This window comes from Endocarpon pusillum (assembly GCF_000464535.1).
Source record: "Endocarpon pusillum Z07020 unplaced genomic scaffold scaffold5524, whole genome shotgun sequence".
In the NCBI taxonomy this organism is placed as follows: domain Eukaryota; kingdom Fungi; phylum Ascomycota; class Eurotiomycetes; order Verrucariales; family Verrucariaceae; genus Endocarpon; species Endocarpon pusillum.
In genome coordinates this window covers 143,857-159,987 of record NW_006916522.1, presented here as the reverse complement: position 1 = coordinate 159,987, position 16,131 = coordinate 143,857, and the positions used below count along the sequence as shown (strand labels likewise).

The 16,131-nt window shown below is 49.4% G+C and overlaps 7 protein-coding genes across 7 annotated transcripts; 3 read left to right on the top strand and 4 right to left on the bottom strand.

The window, feature by feature from the left end:
- Positions 1-33: 33 nt before the first annotated feature.
- On the bottom strand, positions 34-525 carry EPUS_03661 (uncharacterized protein; the record flags this gene model as incomplete). Its single annotated transcript, XM_007806508.1, has 1 exon — positions 34-525. One exon carries the CDS (start codon positions 523-525, stop codon positions 34-36), a length of 492 nt encoding a protein of 163 aa, XP_007804699.1.
- A 1,192-nt stretch (positions 526-1,717) lies between these two features.
- On the bottom strand, positions 1,718-2,692 carry EPUS_03660 (uncharacterized protein; the record flags this gene model as incomplete). Its single annotated transcript, XM_007806507.1, has 3 exons — positions 1,718-2,417; positions 2,472-2,558; positions 2,616-2,692. The coding sequence occupies 3 exons, from the start codon at positions 2,690-2,692 to the stop codon at positions 1,718-1,720; spliced, it is 864 nt and encodes a 287-aa protein (XP_007804698.1).
- Positions 2,693-3,274: 582 nt separating this feature from the next.
- On the bottom strand, positions 3,275-5,286 carry EPUS_03659 (uncharacterized protein; the record flags this gene model as incomplete). Its single annotated transcript, XM_007806506.1, has 4 exons — positions 3,275-3,343; positions 3,393-4,811; positions 4,891-4,915; positions 4,964-5,286. The coding sequence occupies 4 exons, from the start codon at positions 5,284-5,286 to the stop codon at positions 3,275-3,277; spliced, it is 1,836 nt and encodes a 611-aa protein (XP_007804697.1).
- Positions 5,287-5,772: 486 nt separating this feature from the next.
- Positions 5,773-7,874, top strand: EPUS_03658 (uncharacterized protein; the record flags this gene model as incomplete). Its single annotated transcript, XM_007806505.1, has 4 exons — positions 5,773-5,794; positions 5,874-6,029; positions 6,088-7,631; positions 7,683-7,874. 4 exons carry the CDS (start codon positions 5,773-5,775, stop codon positions 7,872-7,874), a joined length of 1,914 nt encoding a protein of 637 aa, XP_007804696.1.
- A 452-nt stretch (positions 7,875-8,326) lies between these two features.
- Positions 8,327-8,878, bottom strand: EPUS_03657 (uncharacterized protein; the record flags this gene model as incomplete). Its single annotated transcript, XM_007806504.1, has 1 exon — positions 8,327-8,878. The coding sequence occupies one exon, from the start codon at positions 8,876-8,878 to the stop codon at positions 8,327-8,329; it is 552 nt and encodes a 183-aa protein (XP_007804695.1).
- Positions 8,879-12,047: 3,169 nt separating this feature from the next.
- Positions 12,048-12,500, top strand: EPUS_03656 (uncharacterized protein; the record flags this gene model as incomplete). The annotated part of the gene is made up of 1 exon (XM_007806503.1): positions 12,048-12,500. The coding sequence occupies one exon, from the start codon at positions 12,048-12,050 to the stop codon at positions 12,498-12,500; it is 453 nt and encodes a 150-aa protein (XP_007804694.1).
- A 645-nt stretch (positions 12,501-13,145) lies between these two features.
- EPUS_03655 (Coatomer subunit beta) lies at positions 13,146-15,883 on the top strand (the record flags this gene model as incomplete). Its single annotated transcript, XM_007806502.1, has 3 exons — positions 13,146-13,280; positions 13,327-14,595; positions 14,645-15,883. The coding sequence occupies 3 exons, from the start codon at positions 13,146-13,148 to the stop codon at positions 15,881-15,883; spliced, it is 2,643 nt and encodes an 880-aa protein (XP_007804693.1).
- Positions 15,884-16,131: the final 248 nt, after the last annotated feature.

Genomic DNA, 16,131 nt, shown 5'->3' with positions numbered 1-16,131 from the left:
GTTTAAGCTTGCACATGCCTCTCTCAGAACATTCTATTGATATTCTGGCGGCTCTAAACCGAACTCGTTCCTCCTCGCTTGATTCGGCCCAGTGCTCGGCGGCTCAACAAGCCATTCATCCTGCTCGTTTCTACTATTTCCATCAAACCTCCCTACCAGACCACGCCCACCCTCTTCGGGCGGCGTATAAGCAGGCAACTGCTCCCATTCCTCATCATCTTCTTGACCTCCGTTCTGAAAACGACACTGACCCGTCGGCGTCGTGTTTCCGGCACTGATAAATCCAACCCACATCCAGTCTGCGTGGAGTTTTAGCCTCAGTTTCGGCTTGTACCATTTTCGCTTCTTCTTAGCTATGGAGGGTGTTTGTGATGATGTCGAAGACGAGGCGAAAGAAGAGGAGGAGGAGGAAGATCCCGTGGATGTGTGGAGTAAAGAGTTGTAGGGATGGGAACCTGCTTCGAGGGCCTTAGACGTGGAGGCTAAATAGTTCTGGGTTGGTTGATGTCGGTCCTGGCCACACATCTTGTCTATCTGACTATGTAAATTGATCTGAGTGAATTGGCAAAATCTCAGCCAGGCATATACCGCCTCAAGATCTATCCATTAAATAGTCGGCTATTTTTTAAGACTGAAATACAACAGAAAACCCAAACTTTCCAAACTCCCCAAACCTGTATGACTCCCAAAGATCTCCAGAAACTCGGGGGCGTAGCTGAACATCTGTGGTCCCACCTCCTAACTGGTATATTTCGCTGAGTGAGCCTCACCTTAACACGAAACGTGGGCCGGGCAGTTCCCCCAATCCCTCTCAACACGAAACAAAAGCCCAGACATGCGCTGCGACCAAATACTACAACCTCGTGTTTGTCAGAACATCACATCGAAACGAGCATGCATTACCGGGGAATGGGAAGTGGGATGGTTCATTTAGAGTTTCACTTTCACCGCCCGTAGGATATCATAAACCCTGTGACATGACATGACATGAAGAGATTGAGTTTTCTGTGCCAGAATATCTGCATATTGTTACAGTGACGATCCCATGTACTTACTGTACTTGGTCCCATGTGTGGAACCATGCATCATACTACTAGTACTACTAGTACTCGACATCACGAGCCAAAACTCACCAAGGAGCCAACACTTACCTGCTGCAGTGAGGAATGGGATGTATGGGTGAAGTTACACAGTAAGTACCACAATCTGGGACAGACAAGCCTGATATCAAGTTTGAAAGGAGATATTGCGGTTTGATTATACGAAGAACCTCCGCCTTTGTGGCTCCTGGTTGGCTTGAGTGAAGAACACGCTGGATGATCCATGACATCTAGCCACGGTTTTTCAGTTGAGACGGTCGGCCTGAGAGTCTAGTAGGGCTTTGGCAGAGAAAATCATCCAGAGTTAGCAGTCTATTTCGAAGACTTGAGAGCAGATTAATTCACGTTTCTCTCTATGCAATGATGATCTGGCCAAGGAGGCCTCGATTGATGTGATTCTGTGAACTGCGCTTTCGCATTTCCTAGCTACCTAGCTACCTAGCTACCGGCTGCTAAAGAAGTAGAGAGGCTTGAAGTAAAGGAAGAACCTCCCACTGCTCATGACCCGAACCACAAAGTACTGCTTTTGCTCGTCCGTACCTCAACGCCTGACTCAGCCTACAACCAATCGTCCACATTCATACATCCGTGATTTACCAGTCTCAAATGGGCATTCTTCAACCACTTTTGGTAGCAGAAGGATTGACACCACCTAAGGCCTTCTCGACCTCCTCCTGTGCTGACTTGCTGGCCTTGCCACAATTGGCGCAGGCACACTTTTCTGGCTCACACGGACACTCTCCAGTGTCTGCACCACAGTTGCAGACAGTCTTGTCGGTACCTGCAACAGTCTCGGGCTCATTCTTGCCAGCTTTGAGATTCGCTAGTCTCCTAGCCTCGGCGTGGATATCCCGAACCTGCTTGTCACCTTGTACGTAGAAAGATCGAACTCTCTGGCCAGTTGGGGTGTCTAGAGCCTTCTCAAAGTAAGAGCTCAATCCACGCCAGCCCTGCAAAGCTCTATCTGTGACGCCATACGAAGCATCAACACTCTTAGCCTTATCAGTCGCCTTGTACTTCTGGTCGAACTGAGTAAGGGCATTTGTGAACCGGGCGCTAATTCCATGCTTGTTGTCAAGAGCAATCGCCTTGTGGATAGCCGAGTCAGAGATTGTGTAGCCATGAGCTAGATACTCTGCAATGATGCGGGAACGAGGTTTGTCTTCTTGCGCGATGTCATGGCCATCGCCGTCTTTCCCCGTGGTAGGAGACTGAGGCGCTTTGGAAGCGATGTCATCAATGCTAGAAGCCGAGCTAACATGGACTTGGGAAGGGCCAAGTTGGGTGTTGTCTAGGAGGAGAGCAGTTTTGGCAGCGCTGACCAAAGTTATTAGAACTGTTACCTCGAATGAGAATATTGGGGCTTCTTACGTCTCCTTCTCGAAGGTCACAGTTGCGGATTTGGGTGCATCAGCAGCGTCCGAAGATGGGGTCACCGAGAGGGACGTGATCTTTCCACTATTGCATATGTCAGGACCCGGCTCAAAAGGATATCATAGACTAGAGTCTACTTACCAGAAGCTGAAAAAGTCTCTGACTTCTTTCTCGCTTGTCTGGGAGGATATCCCTTGCACGTGGACTGTAGTCGACATGATGGCTGTAGTACGACGAATGCTCAAAATGTTGGAGTCGGAGATGTCCCCTTGATAGTTGTGTGAATGAGGAGGTAATGTTGAGTAATGCAGAGAGAGAGTTCTTGCTTTTGTGTGTATGTGTGTTGGTAGGTGCTTCCCAAGGGATGCCTGTGTTGGTGTCTTCAGCGTGGGGCAAAATTCGTGGTAGACATTACGTAGCCGCACCGCCACAGTCTGAATAGCAAGCGCTACAGTAAATACTTACGTAGTACAGTAAGGACTAGCTTCGCTCCCGCTGCTCGTTTGTCGTTTAGCCACATTCATAAAGCATACGTAGTACACATCAAGAGCATATGACGGAACGAAACTTTATGCATGTGTTGCATTGCGCATAATTGTGTCTTGCTAGCTAGATTTGTGTAACGTACTCCAGCCTCCACGATGTCGCGTAATATGCAACCACAATCTATGGTATCGACGCCATAACGATACACTAGCAACTATGCCTGGATTACCATACCCGCTCGAGGGACCTTAGAGCCAGGGTGTATAAACTCGTTATATGCAAATCCTTACTGCTCCTGGAACGAGTAATTCAGGCTATGCTTTTGTGATCCAGCCACTGTGAATCATGAAGTCAAAGACGCGATTGGCCTTGTTGACATCGATCTGATAAAGCGTCAACTCATTTTTAGCACGGTCCGAAAAGGCTGCTTACCCTGCAAATACTCCTCGCCTCTTTCTTCTTCAAGAAGCCTCCTTGCTTCATTGCCTCGCGGAGCAATGCTTCCTTGATAATGATATATGATTTTGGCCGTATATGAAGTGCATTGCAAAGCTGAATCTCCTCCTCGCTCAGCAATTGGAAATCTGGCGGTGCTGGTCTTTCTTCTTCCAGCTTCCAGGGTGTTGTCCCATTCAGCGGCTGTACCACGTACCGCATCTTCGGCTTCTGCACTGGCGGAGAAAGGGCTCCATTGGAGGCTTCTGCGAACATCTTGTCGAAGTCGTTTAGCACAGGAGGCTTAGTATCAGTGAACTGAGGCACTGTTTTCGATTTCTTTTGGAAACGATGCGGCAATTCTGGTCCGGTCAGCTTGGATACTTCAGTGATTGTGTCTGCTTGAGGCTGGTTTGATTTCTTCTGTATGGATGAGGCTAATCGATCAAACTGTCCCTGAGGCTGAGCACGCTGAGCTCGATTCTGCTTCTCGGTCTCGTACTTTTCGCCATGCTTGAGATCGCTAATACCCATGGTCTTCCATTCTTGTAGCTGCTGAATCGCGGTTCGCAGGTTTTGCTCGAGTGCGAGGTCTTTTGTGAAGCTTTCAAAGTCTTCGTGGTTCATCATCCTCGCAAAAGGCTTGGCCTTATTGAGGAGATCGCGCTCCTCCTTAGTTCTTTTCTTATCGATGAGGCTGTTTTTCTTATACTCTAATAGGTTGTGCTCAAAAATTATCCTCTTCCGCTCCATCCGGGCCATGAGACGTGAGTTGTAAATGTCAAAAACTGTCATTTTCAATGTCGTCTCCTCATCCATTTCGCCCGTCACGGGATCTAGGCCGTCTCCCGGCTCAAACTGCATGTGCTGAACCGCTTCTTCAGCGTCATTGGCGAATTCTGTCTCGAACTCGAGGCGACCAGGCATGAAACCTTGTACCTCATGGCAGGACGGGACGGAAGCTGTTGGTTTCTGCTTGGGTGTGGCAGGTGGTGCCGATTTGGCAGCCTCTTTCCGCTCCTCAATCCGTCGCTTCTTGCGAGCTTGAAATACATCTTTCGGTATCTTCTCAAAGAGCCTTATGTCCTTGGGGTCTGCAAGCTCGGGCAGTGGGAATAGACTACTGTTGACATAGGTATTGATATAGTGATCCCGCACCTCGTCTTTGCCACGGTAGCCTCCAATATGTTCGGAGATGTCAGCCCAGGACCCCAAACCATATTTCTCCGCGCCTTCCAGGAGTAGTAACTCTTCATCGGCGCCCCAGTCTTCGGCGTAAATAGGAATAGAGTTTTGCTCGATCACACAGTATCTATGGGTCCTTGGATCATGGTTGTTGCTCGTTTCGCCATTCGCGAAACACTGGACGCAAAGATCGTAGTCAACGCAGCTAGACTCAGCACACGAAATGCGCACCTAATCAGTTGATTAATATAGCCCTGTCCAATGTCCTGCATTGCCTCTTGGTTTGTGCATGGACGGTGCATCAACTTACTGTTGCGGTGATGTCTGCGCTGCAGCTGTGGAGGTGTTAGCGCGACCATGAATGAGGATATTCATACACGTACACATCACAATGATACTTGGTTCCCCCTTCACTACCCCGAGATGCCGCATTCTTCCTTATAACACCCATGCTGCGTTCAATGCGAGCATCCTCTTCAGCCTCGGAGTCTGTAGACTGCCAAGCCTTGGAGTCGCCCCTCAGGCTTCGTTCTTCTTCTGCGTCTTCGTCGAAGGATTCGAAGAATTGGGTATATCGTATGGGTCTTCGCGCTCTTCTTGGTTGCGATGTCCTCTTTCCACTCTGAGAAGTTGAGATGGGGTCTGGAGCGTATTGCGCAGATGCGCTGGATTGTTGAAGTTGGAAGGCTTCATGATCGCCCGGCATCTCGGCCAAGAAAGGCTCCTCCTTGATAGCGCGTTAATCGAGACCGTGCGTAGCTTCTGTGCGTGGCAAGGTTAGCGTTAAGCCACTTCCGATAGTAGTGGCGTTGGCCCCAGGTAACCCCACGTCCGCTGTGCACCGCCTTCACTGCCGCTGTTGCCGCTGTTGTCTCGAAACACAGGGGAAGAAAAGGAAATCGTGAGCACAGATATTGCAATTCGCAAACCAAAGTACAGAGACTCCCCACTGACCACTTGGTGCTTCTCTAAGACTCAGGTGTCAGCCTTTCGCCAACCTTATCAAGCACTGCACATCTGGGTGGAAGTTCCTTCTAGACCCTTTCACTTTTGTTTCGCGAACACAGGAAATTCTGTGAAGCCCAGTGAATCTGCAGCAAAACACATTCAGGTATACCTTGTGCAGGCCTTTCACTTGTTTCACTTTGATTTTTTTTGATTGTAGCTCAATCAAGATCAAACTGAGCGCGCGATGTCCTGGAAACTCACAAAGAGTATGTTTTCTTGAGCTTATTCTCCATTGCATTTTTTTTAGATATCTACCTCGTCTATCCAGCTGATACTTCTGTGTAGAGCTCAAGGAGACTCATCTTGCACCTCTGACAAGTGGCTTTGGCCGCTCTTCATCGACCTCTACCCTTAAGTCAGACGATCCACCTTCAGTTCCTGAAATTACTAGTGGAGCAACGACACCAACAACTCAAAGTGTTACATCTGCCAATGGGATAGGTGAGCCCTGAATGACAGTGTACTGTGTCATTATCAATCTGACCTATGTCTGTGGCAGCTGCATCGGAAGCTCTGGTTTCTCCTCCTGCGGCCCCTACCAAACCCGGCATCCTCATCGTCACGCTTCATGAAGGTCAAGGTTTCTCGCTTCCTCCGCATTATCAGGCAGTGTTCAACAATCACTTTGCCCAGGGAGCAGTAGCTGGCTCTGCTCGACCTAATTCATCTTACACCGGCGGCTCTTTTGCTGGTTCATATGCAGGATCTAATCGACCAGCTTCTACAAGTGGTGGTATCAATGCTGCTCCGACAAATCATGGCCGCTATAACAGCCGATACCTTCCATATGCTCTAGTTGATTTCGATAAGTTACAGGTATTTGTCGATGCCGTACAAGGATCCCCGGAAAATCCTTTGTGGGCGGGCGACAACACATCCTTCAAGTTTGACGTCTCGAGAGAGACCGAGCTGAGTGTGCAGCTGTATCTGAGAAACCCAGCAGCGCGTCCGGGTGCGGGAAGAAGCGAGGACATCTTCCTAGGTGGGGCCAGAGTAACACCAAGATTCGAAGAGACACGACAGTATATCCCGGATCCTAGGAAGAGCAAGAAAGACAATGACAAGGCGGAAGCCATGTTTACCACGCAAGAGAAACAAGCCGGACAATTAGGGGCGCAGTGGTTGGACGTCCAGTTCGGAACTGGCAAGATCAAGATCGGCGTCAACTATGTTGAGAGCAAGAAGGGAAGCCTGAAGATTGAGGATTTCGAGCTTCTCAAAGTTGTAGGAAAAGGCAGCTTCGGTAAAGTCATGCAGGTGATGAAGAAGGATACTGGACGAATATATGCCCTGAAAACACTCCGGAAAGCTCATATCATCTCGCGATCCGAGGTTGCACATACACTCGCAGAAAGATCCGTCCTGGCACAAATCAACAATCCTTTCATCGTACCGCTCAAGTTCTCCTTCCAATCTCCTGAGAAGCTTTATCTGGTGCTGGCATTTGTTAATGGCGGCGAGCTTTTCCATCATCTACAGAAAGAGCAGCGATTCGACATTAACCGCTCCAGGTTCTACACAGCTGAGCTGTTGTGTGCCCTTGAATGTCTGCATGGCTTCAAAGTTATATACCGAGATCTCAAACCAGAAAACATTCTACTCGACTACTCTGGTCATATTGCCTTGTGCGATTTCGGTCTCTGTAAGCTGGACATGAAAGACGAAGATCGCACAAACACTTTCTGCGGAACGCCAGAGTATCTCGCTCCCGAATTGCTACTTGGTCATGGGTACACTAAAACAGTCGACTGGTGGACTCTTGGCGTCCTCCTCTACGAAATGCTAACTGGATTACCACCATTTTATGATGAGAATACGAACGAGATGTATAGAAAGATTCTCCAAGAACCTCTCCACTTTCCTGGACTTGACATCGTCCCTTCTGCCGCCAAGGATCTCCTGACTCGCTTACTTGATCGTAATCCTGAACGTCGATTAGGCGCGAACGGCGCTGCGGAAATCAAGGCGCATCATTTCTTCTCTAACATTGACTGGAGGAAACTTCTACAGAGGAAATATGAACCCAGCTTTCGACCTAACGTGGTAAGTGTACCGTAAAGGCCAACTCCGCTTGAAGCACTAACTCAAGCATAGGTTGATGCTCGTGACACGGCTAACTTCGATCGCGAATTTACCTCTGAGGCGCCAACGGACTCGTACGTGGATGGACCAATGCTCTCACAGACCATGCAACAGCAGTTTGCAGGATGGTCATACAACCGACCTGTTGCTGGGCTTGGGGACGCTGGTGGAAGTGTAAAGGACCCGTCTTTTGACAATATCTGAAAGCGGGCATGACATGAATATTTCCACTATAGATTACAGCGATTTGAAGAAAGACGTCTTCGGCGAGGATGCTTGCAATGCGGGCGCCACTGAAGCTTAGAGTGGCACTCGATTAGCTACCTCAAAATTCTCACGCATCCACCTGCCCGACTGTTCCTTCCATTCCCACTGTCCAGGCTGGATTTTCTTTGTTGTAAGGATGCATCTGCGTGTTCCTCTAGTATGCCGTGCTACGCTACGCATTCATAACAACCAACGCTGAGCACTAGTCATGCACTGCGGCAGTTGTGTATATTTTGAGCGTAACAGCAGCACCAGACCGTATCCGTTTTGGGACTAATATATGGGGTCCAACTTGGAACGGGGAGATTATCCTGGCTCCGATATAGAGTATCGTAAATGATTTGAATCTACGGAGCATGTGGGAAGATTTTGCAGACGCCAACGTCTGATCATCCTCGGGCAAGCAATCGATCGAACCCTTCTTTCAGCAATGCTTTGCGCTGCTCGTCTAGGCTATCGTCCACGAGAGTGTGAGCGATTAACCATAACCGAAATTCTCCCATGTCGTCCTTCCAGATGAAAGATTCCTCGCTATCGCTCTCCAACCCAGAATTGGCGCCTTCTGCCTCTTCTTGTACTTCGTCTCCTGCTTTGTTTTTGCCATGCGCGGGGTTCTGTGGTGCGTCTAAGTCTTCCTTCCCGCCACCCTGCTTGGGGATCTTCCCTTCCGTTTCTTGATAGGCCTCTGGGCCAACGAGACGCGCGATTTCTTTGAACACCTTTCCCACTATTGGCCAGGTTGAAACAAAGTTCCCTGCTGCTATGCAAATGCTCTTCATGACAAGCGACTGACGAGTCAATGTGACGTCCACTTCTTCTGGCCCTGTGCCGTCATTGTTCGATCCCAGAGCCTTGACAACGCGCAGGTATTCCTGCCGGTACTTTGCAAGCTCTTCTGGTGAGTTCTCGAACTGGCTACCATTTGTGAAATACCCATACATCAGCGGGTCCCAGTCTCGTGTCAGCCGTCCAGAGCATACCTCTGGTGCTACGACCCTTGGCTCTGAACACACACCATCCCAGTCAATAATGGCTCAGAGGGCTCCATTATCTGAGACAATAAAGCTTTGAATATCGAAGCCAGGATGACCGGGACCGAACCAGCTACCCCGGCTGCCTCGGGGACCCAGACGATAAAGAGTCGCAGTAGTTTGAAGACCCTTTGACCAAATCTATCCGATGGCAAACTGCAGAATTGATCGAATTGGGTGTTCATGAGAGCTGTTACAGTTCAAAATAGGTCCTCCATGAAGAAGATTGGTCGCTCATCGGCATCGTCTCTCCGTCTGAACATGGCATAATCATCTTGAAAACATATTGAGGCAACGGACTAGGTGAACTGACCACCCTCATCGAATGCAATACGACATATCTTGTTAAATTTGAACTGATTCAATTGCAACATGGCGGATGCAATGTCCTGCAGGCTTCTAACATGCTGTTCTCTCAACACTTCAAGTGGGACGGTTTTGTCGAACCAGACATCACTTAGCGATTTGCCATCAATATGCTCATCTGAACGACGAGACGTTTGATGGCGTTGTCCAATGATGCATCGAATGAATAAACTACTAGCAAGGTGATTGTTGTTAGCCTCTTGAATAAGTGCATTGTGAGTGCTTCTGATCTCAGCTCCCCAGCCACTTCTTCGTCATGCCTATGAGGATGCCCTCCAGCAGGTATCTTTGACATCCATCGAACGCCACTCTGGAACTTGAAAATGTATAGAGTATGGTAGGCTCCTGAAAACGGCTCGGCATCAGGTCAAACTTCAGTGGCAGTGTTGTCAGCTGATTCTCTGCTTTCAGAAGCAATTTCCGAACGAGGGAGCAACCGGAGGCATTTTACCAAGATGTAATCTTGTCAGAACTGGAGCAAACTCCTCCAAGTCTTCTTCCTGATCATATTGGCGTAATCAGTCTGACCAATTGACACGAGGGCTAAAACAAAGCTGTAAGTGGATCGATCGAGCTACTGCCAACAGCATCAGCAAGGCGTCTGATATATTAACATCTGTTGCTCATAGCGAGTAGAGAGTTGTATACGGAAGGAAGGACATAGGAGCGCTTACATGATCACTTTGGCTGGCGCACGAGTTCTTCATAGAATTCTCTGGCAATGGAAACGGATTGTGGCGTTGACTGAACCATACAGACGAAGTCCAGAACTTATGGCGATGTGTTTGAGAATTTATATGAGGTCTTTCATGGTCATAAAAGTAAGTATCAATGCAAAAGATCTTGCAAACAGGACAAAAACATGGTGGAGTTTGAGAGGCACCCATGTCAGTTTGTTACCTGTGGGAGAAATACTGCTTTGTGATACATTTCCGCGCCCCTAGCCACACGGCCAATACAGGCAACGATAAGCCTTTAGCATCACTGCTACTTTGTAACTTAGACCAGCATAAAGTCACCCAGCAGCATTACACCAGTCCTTCGATCAACACCCTGTTCTCAAACAGAACAATCTTTCGTTCTCAGGCAGTACCCGCTTTCCAGACCCTGAGGATTGATCCATGACCACGGTATTTCGGCTGCCCTTTGGGGAATCGTGCACCAAATCTTGAAATAAAAAAATGGAGAAAGGTCAGCACACTGGTATGCAACGTACAACTACCCTCTGTCCAGTCCTGTTGCTAACTTTGGTATCATAGTGTGAGCTGACCCAAGTTGTACAAATTGGTATGTCTGGAAAAAGGCACATGAATTTATGCCCTGTCCACCCTGATGTATCGTCAAAACCAGGCACCGAGTGTACGATATATGTGACCGAGAGAGTTGAGACTGGGCGTCGTGCCAGAAAACAGGCTGCCGCGAAGGAAAATACAGAAGAAAAGCCCGCCGAAAAGGTCTCCATGAAAAGGTGATGCAAAGATTCGTCGGTAGCTCCTAGCTACGTCAGCTAATAACTCTTGCGACGCCAAATTGCGTTTGAGTCTTGCGACTATATCACACAGCTATTAATCAGGGATTTTTTTTAAGAGAGTGGCGTACATGGTGTATTCCCACCAAGAAGTACACCCTCCAAGTTGCACAAGTCTGTGACAGATTCTGTCCACCAGCTTCAATCCCGGAGTTTTGGTCAGGATCTTTTCTTAGGGACTTACAAGCATAAGCTCTATTCCCAATCGTCTAGTATTAATATACACATACTTATCAGACCTTTGGTGCTCTCACATAGCAGAATTTAGTCACCGTATGAACATAACATAGTCCATCTGTTATACACTGCGGTCTCTCCCCCACAGCCTTTGGTCCAGGGAAGGCTGGCCTATGATGCAGCCAGACCCCGCCGTTGCAGCAGGGGACACCTGCTGATGCCATGAGCACCTAGACAGCCGAGGATGGACAGTCGAACTTTTCCCGGAGTTGCGAAGTCAGATGACACTAAACCTTGACTGAAGCTCTGTTCGATGAAACGTCTCAAAACGGTGGTCGTCAGCCCTGATTCGGAAACTACCAGCACGGGACCCGTGGATCTGCAGTGGAGGCTGTTAGATGAAACTCCTGTGAGTGGTATTTCAGATACTCCTTTTGGGCTAGTTGGGACTTTGCGTTCGTCGATCTCCCGGTCAGCCTCGGCCAAAGCTTACCTGCCGTGAGACCCGTGATCCGGATCCCGGTGCAGGGCAGTGTTACGTCTGCTCGCTGGGGTTGGTGGTGGCATTGATGCGCAACGGGATGGATATGGTGGCATGTCTCCTTCGAGTTAGTAGTGGCGTGAACTATAAGGTGGATTCTGCATCCATTAGGGCAAGGCATACGGCGGTGTCAGCTATGAACATTTGGCTTACTACTTAGTAGTGGTCACAAGGAGGTGGCTGAGCTATGGGCAGTGGATGCTGGAGATTTTTGTGCTAGAGGTTGTGATTTGACGGCACAAATATTGAGGCCTCCCTTTGATGCCTTTATTCTTGCTAACTCCCGTTCCCCTCGAGCAACTTGCTCATACATGCATATACATGCCAACGTCAGTCAGTTAGGCCAGGAACATAGTCTATCTCTGCTTCCAGATTCCCTGAACTTATCCGCCGTTTGGAGACCCAGTCCTTGTAAACTCACCACTACAATCATTCCAACCACATCCTACACCCGGGACTCAGAGCACATGCCGCCCGCTGCTGAAAGAAGAGAGGCTGGCGCTGTCACAGACGATCAATCTGGCTCAGCAAACTCCTCAGCCAACTCCTCAGACCTCACTTCCGTCGTTCCCCTCGCCGTTGGCTGCACAATATTACTGGTACTCTCATTCTGTATTTTCATCTTCGCATATCGGTGGTCACGACTGCGAAGAGGAATGATTGAAAGAAGGACGCAGCAAGAGAAAGGATGGATGAGAGCAGAACCCACGGGACCTGGACAAGACTTTGACCAGAGGGAGAGAATATGGAAGACGCCAGCACAGACTGGACCGGCAGGAGGAACGACAGAGCGAGACAGTTTCCTTACCGTGCTATCAGACGCCCCAACGGGAGACGAAGGTTTGAGCGAGACTAGAGCTCTCTCTGCTTCACCTTCTCCTCCACCACCGGCCTATACAACAATTGCGATGACAACATGAAGTGCTGCATCAGTAAAGGTCCGGCCTTCTTCGCTGTAGGTGGCATTAATGAAAACCAACGATGCGGTCATCATGCTCAGAGAAGGGTGAAATTCATGGCTTCCGCTTCATGGATAGCACATGTCGCTTCATCATTCAGTCGAATGGAAGTGCTCATTCATTAACTCTCTTCCTGCGCTGCATAATAATTGGAAAGACGGCGTCATAGCTGCGTGTGATTTCGGCTTGAGGGGTTGAGGACAGCACCGTGGCATTACTCAAAGCAGCATTCATGGATGGCCAAGCTGTTTACCCTGCCGCAGAAGACGCGCAGCTTGTCTGCAGTATTGGAAACTCCAGAAGGCGACTCGTGTTGATTGATACATGATACTGTACTAGTTAGTTAGGTAGACTGCAAGTGGAAGAGGTGACAAGGCTGAAAGCTCTCCGGACACCAAATACTGTATTTAGGCTTAGTGGCACTTAGCTTAGGGTTGCTAGCGGCCATACATACCTGGCAAGTTAAACAGAGGTATTCATATCTTGGAGTACTTTATCATTTCTCACAGGATGGCATAGACCACATACCTGGACGCCTTCCTCCTCTTTCTTCCTCTTGCTTTCTGACCCGCATTCCTGCGCTCGTTGTGCAGCCACTTTACAAGCATGCGGCTCGACGTCAAGAGACAGCTGTTCGCTCGCTCGGAGCGCGTCAAGGGCATCGACTTCCACCCCACTGAGCCATGGATTCTCACAACCTTGTACTCTGGTCATGTCTACATCTGGTCATATGAGACACAGGTAACCAATTCGTGTTGCTGCTTCACCTCAACGCTAAATATGCCAGGCAATTGTCAAAACGTTCGAGCTCACAGATGTCCCCGTCCGAGCAGGCCGATTCGTCGCTCGCAAGAATTGGATCGTCTGCGGCTCAGATGACTTCCAATTGCGCGTCTACAATTACAACACCTCCGAGAAGATCACCTCATTCGAAGCGCATCCAGACTATATCCGAAGCATTGTTGTCCACCCATCACAGCCCTTCGTCCTTACCGCATCGGATGACATGACCATTAAGCTTTGGGATTGGGACAAAGCATGGAAATGTGTACAAGTGTTTGAAGGCCATAGCCATTATGTGATGGGCCTGGCTATCAATCCAAAGGACACCAATACCTTTGCTTCAGCATGCCTGGACCGCACTGTAAAGATCTGGAATCTGGGCTCGAATCATCCAAATTTCACACTTGAAGCACACGAGACGAAGGGTGTCAACCATGTTGATTATTACCCGCAATCTGACAAGCCATACTTGCTCACAACCTCAGACGACAAGACCGTCAAGATATGGGACTACACAACGAAGGCACTGATTGCTACGCTAGAAGGCCACACTAGCAATGTTTCGTTTGCTTGTTATCACCCCGAGCTGCCAATCATCATCTCTGGGTCAGAAGATGGGACAATCAAGATATGGCACGCCAACACATATCGATTAGAGCAGTCACTAAGCTACGGCTTAGAGAGAGCGTGGTGTGTAAGCTATCAACGAGGCAAACAGGGCATTGCTATGGGCTTTGATGATGGCGCAGTTGTGGTAAAGATGGGACGGGAAGAACCTGCTGTCTCAATGGATGGTTCAGGAAAGCTGGTCTGGGCACGTCACAATGAAGTTGTCACAACTGTAATCAAGGGTAGTGAGCATGGTCTCAAAGACGGTGCTCCTCTATCGCTGCCTACCAAAGAGCTGGGTTCATGTGAAATATACCCACAGACCTTGGAGCATTCTCCAAACGGCAGGTTTGTCTCTGTGTGTGGGGACGGCGAGTACATTATTTATACAGCTTTGGCCTGGAGAAACAAGGCCTTTGGATCTGCCCTAGACTTTGCGTGGGGATCCAAGGACAACAGCAATGACTACGCGATTCGAGAGTCACCTACGAGCGTCAAGGTCTTTAAAAATTTCAAGGAGAAGCCGGGAGGAATCGATGTTGGCTTCCAGGCAGAAGGACTGAGCGGAGGCGTCCTCCTCGGCGTGAAAGGTCAAGGTGGAATTGGCTTGTTCGAGTGGGAATCAGGTAATCTCGTTCGAAGGATAGAGGTTGACCCTAGAGAGGTACGCACAATTTTCACAAGTTGATTTCCTAGGCCTTACAGATTGACAGGTTTATTGGTCCGAATCAGGCGAACTTGTTGCCCTTGCGTGTGCTGACAGCACCTACGTTCTCCGCTATAACCGCGAATCTTACCTCGAAGGATTCAACGCTGGCCTTGCCGATGAAGATGGAGTTGAAGCAGCCTTTGAGATCGTAACCGATATTCAAGATTGCGTTCGAACAGGAGAATGGGTGGGCGATTGCTTCGTCTATACTAACTCCACAAACCGACTCAACTATCTAGTTGGTGACCAGACATACACTATCGCTCACTTCGATCAGGGCATGTACCTACTTGGCTACATACCCCGAGACGGACGCCTCTACCTCGCAGACAAAGACGTGAATGTCATCTCCCACTCTCTCTCCCTCACGGTCGTCGAGTATCAGACCCTCGTTCTACGCGGCGACCTAGACTCCGCGCAATCCCTCCTCCCTGAAATACCCAGCGACCAACTCAACAAGATCGCCCGCTTCCTCGAAGGCCAAGGCTACAAAGAGCTCGCCCTAGACGTCGCCACCGACCCCGAACATCGGTTCGAGCTTGCACTGAGCCTAGGCAACCTACTCATCGCGCTTGAGATAGCCCGAGAAGCAGATGCGGAGCATCGCTGGAAAACGGTCGGCGATGCCGCACTCGCAGCGTGGGATATCAGGCTAGCAGAAGAATGCTTCACGCACGCTAAAGATCTGGGATCTTTGTTGCTGTTGCATACAAGCACGGCCAACAAAGATGCGCTCAAGAAGCTAGCTGCACAAGCTGATGCAGCGGGTGCGAATAATGTCGCCTTCTCGGCGTTGTGGGCTTGTGGAGATGTGGAAGCCTGTATTGAGTTGCTTGTGAAAACGGGGCGGGTGGCTGAGGCGGTTTTGTTCTCGCAGACGTATCGACCCAGTCGGGCGCCAGGGTTGGTGAAGCGGTGGAAAGAAGGGTTGGAGAAGAATGGCAAAGGCAAGATTGCTAGGTTGATTGGACAGCCGCCCGATAAGGAGGAGGGGCTAGACGGGGATCAGGAGCTGTTTCCTGAGTGGGATGAATATCTTATGTTGGAGAAGAGCTCGAGGATGGGGATGGAGAGCGTGGAGCAGAGGTTGATTGATGGTGAGGGTGATCGGGTCAAAGGCACAAACGGGAAGGATGGAAATGGCGGTGCGGACGCAGTGGCCAGGGCCAATGCAATTAGTCAAGTACCAGAGGATCCGGATCCGGTCGCGGCTGAGGCTCAGGACGATGATGAGCTAAGTTAGATGAATGAATCGATCCCGTGTTTTCTGGCCTGTTGGGACTTGCAACTTAATCACCCACCAACCCACTCCGATGCAGACGTATTGAGCAACTGGGTTACCAGAGTGGACTCCGGTCCTGCCCTGACGCATAATAGTGAGCTCTGGTGCCAAACTGTAACATCAAGGTCATGCAGAGACGAGGAGGCTACACCACACGGGTGTTAGAATATCATAGTATCATAGTATCATCGACCCTGAGAGAAGACTTC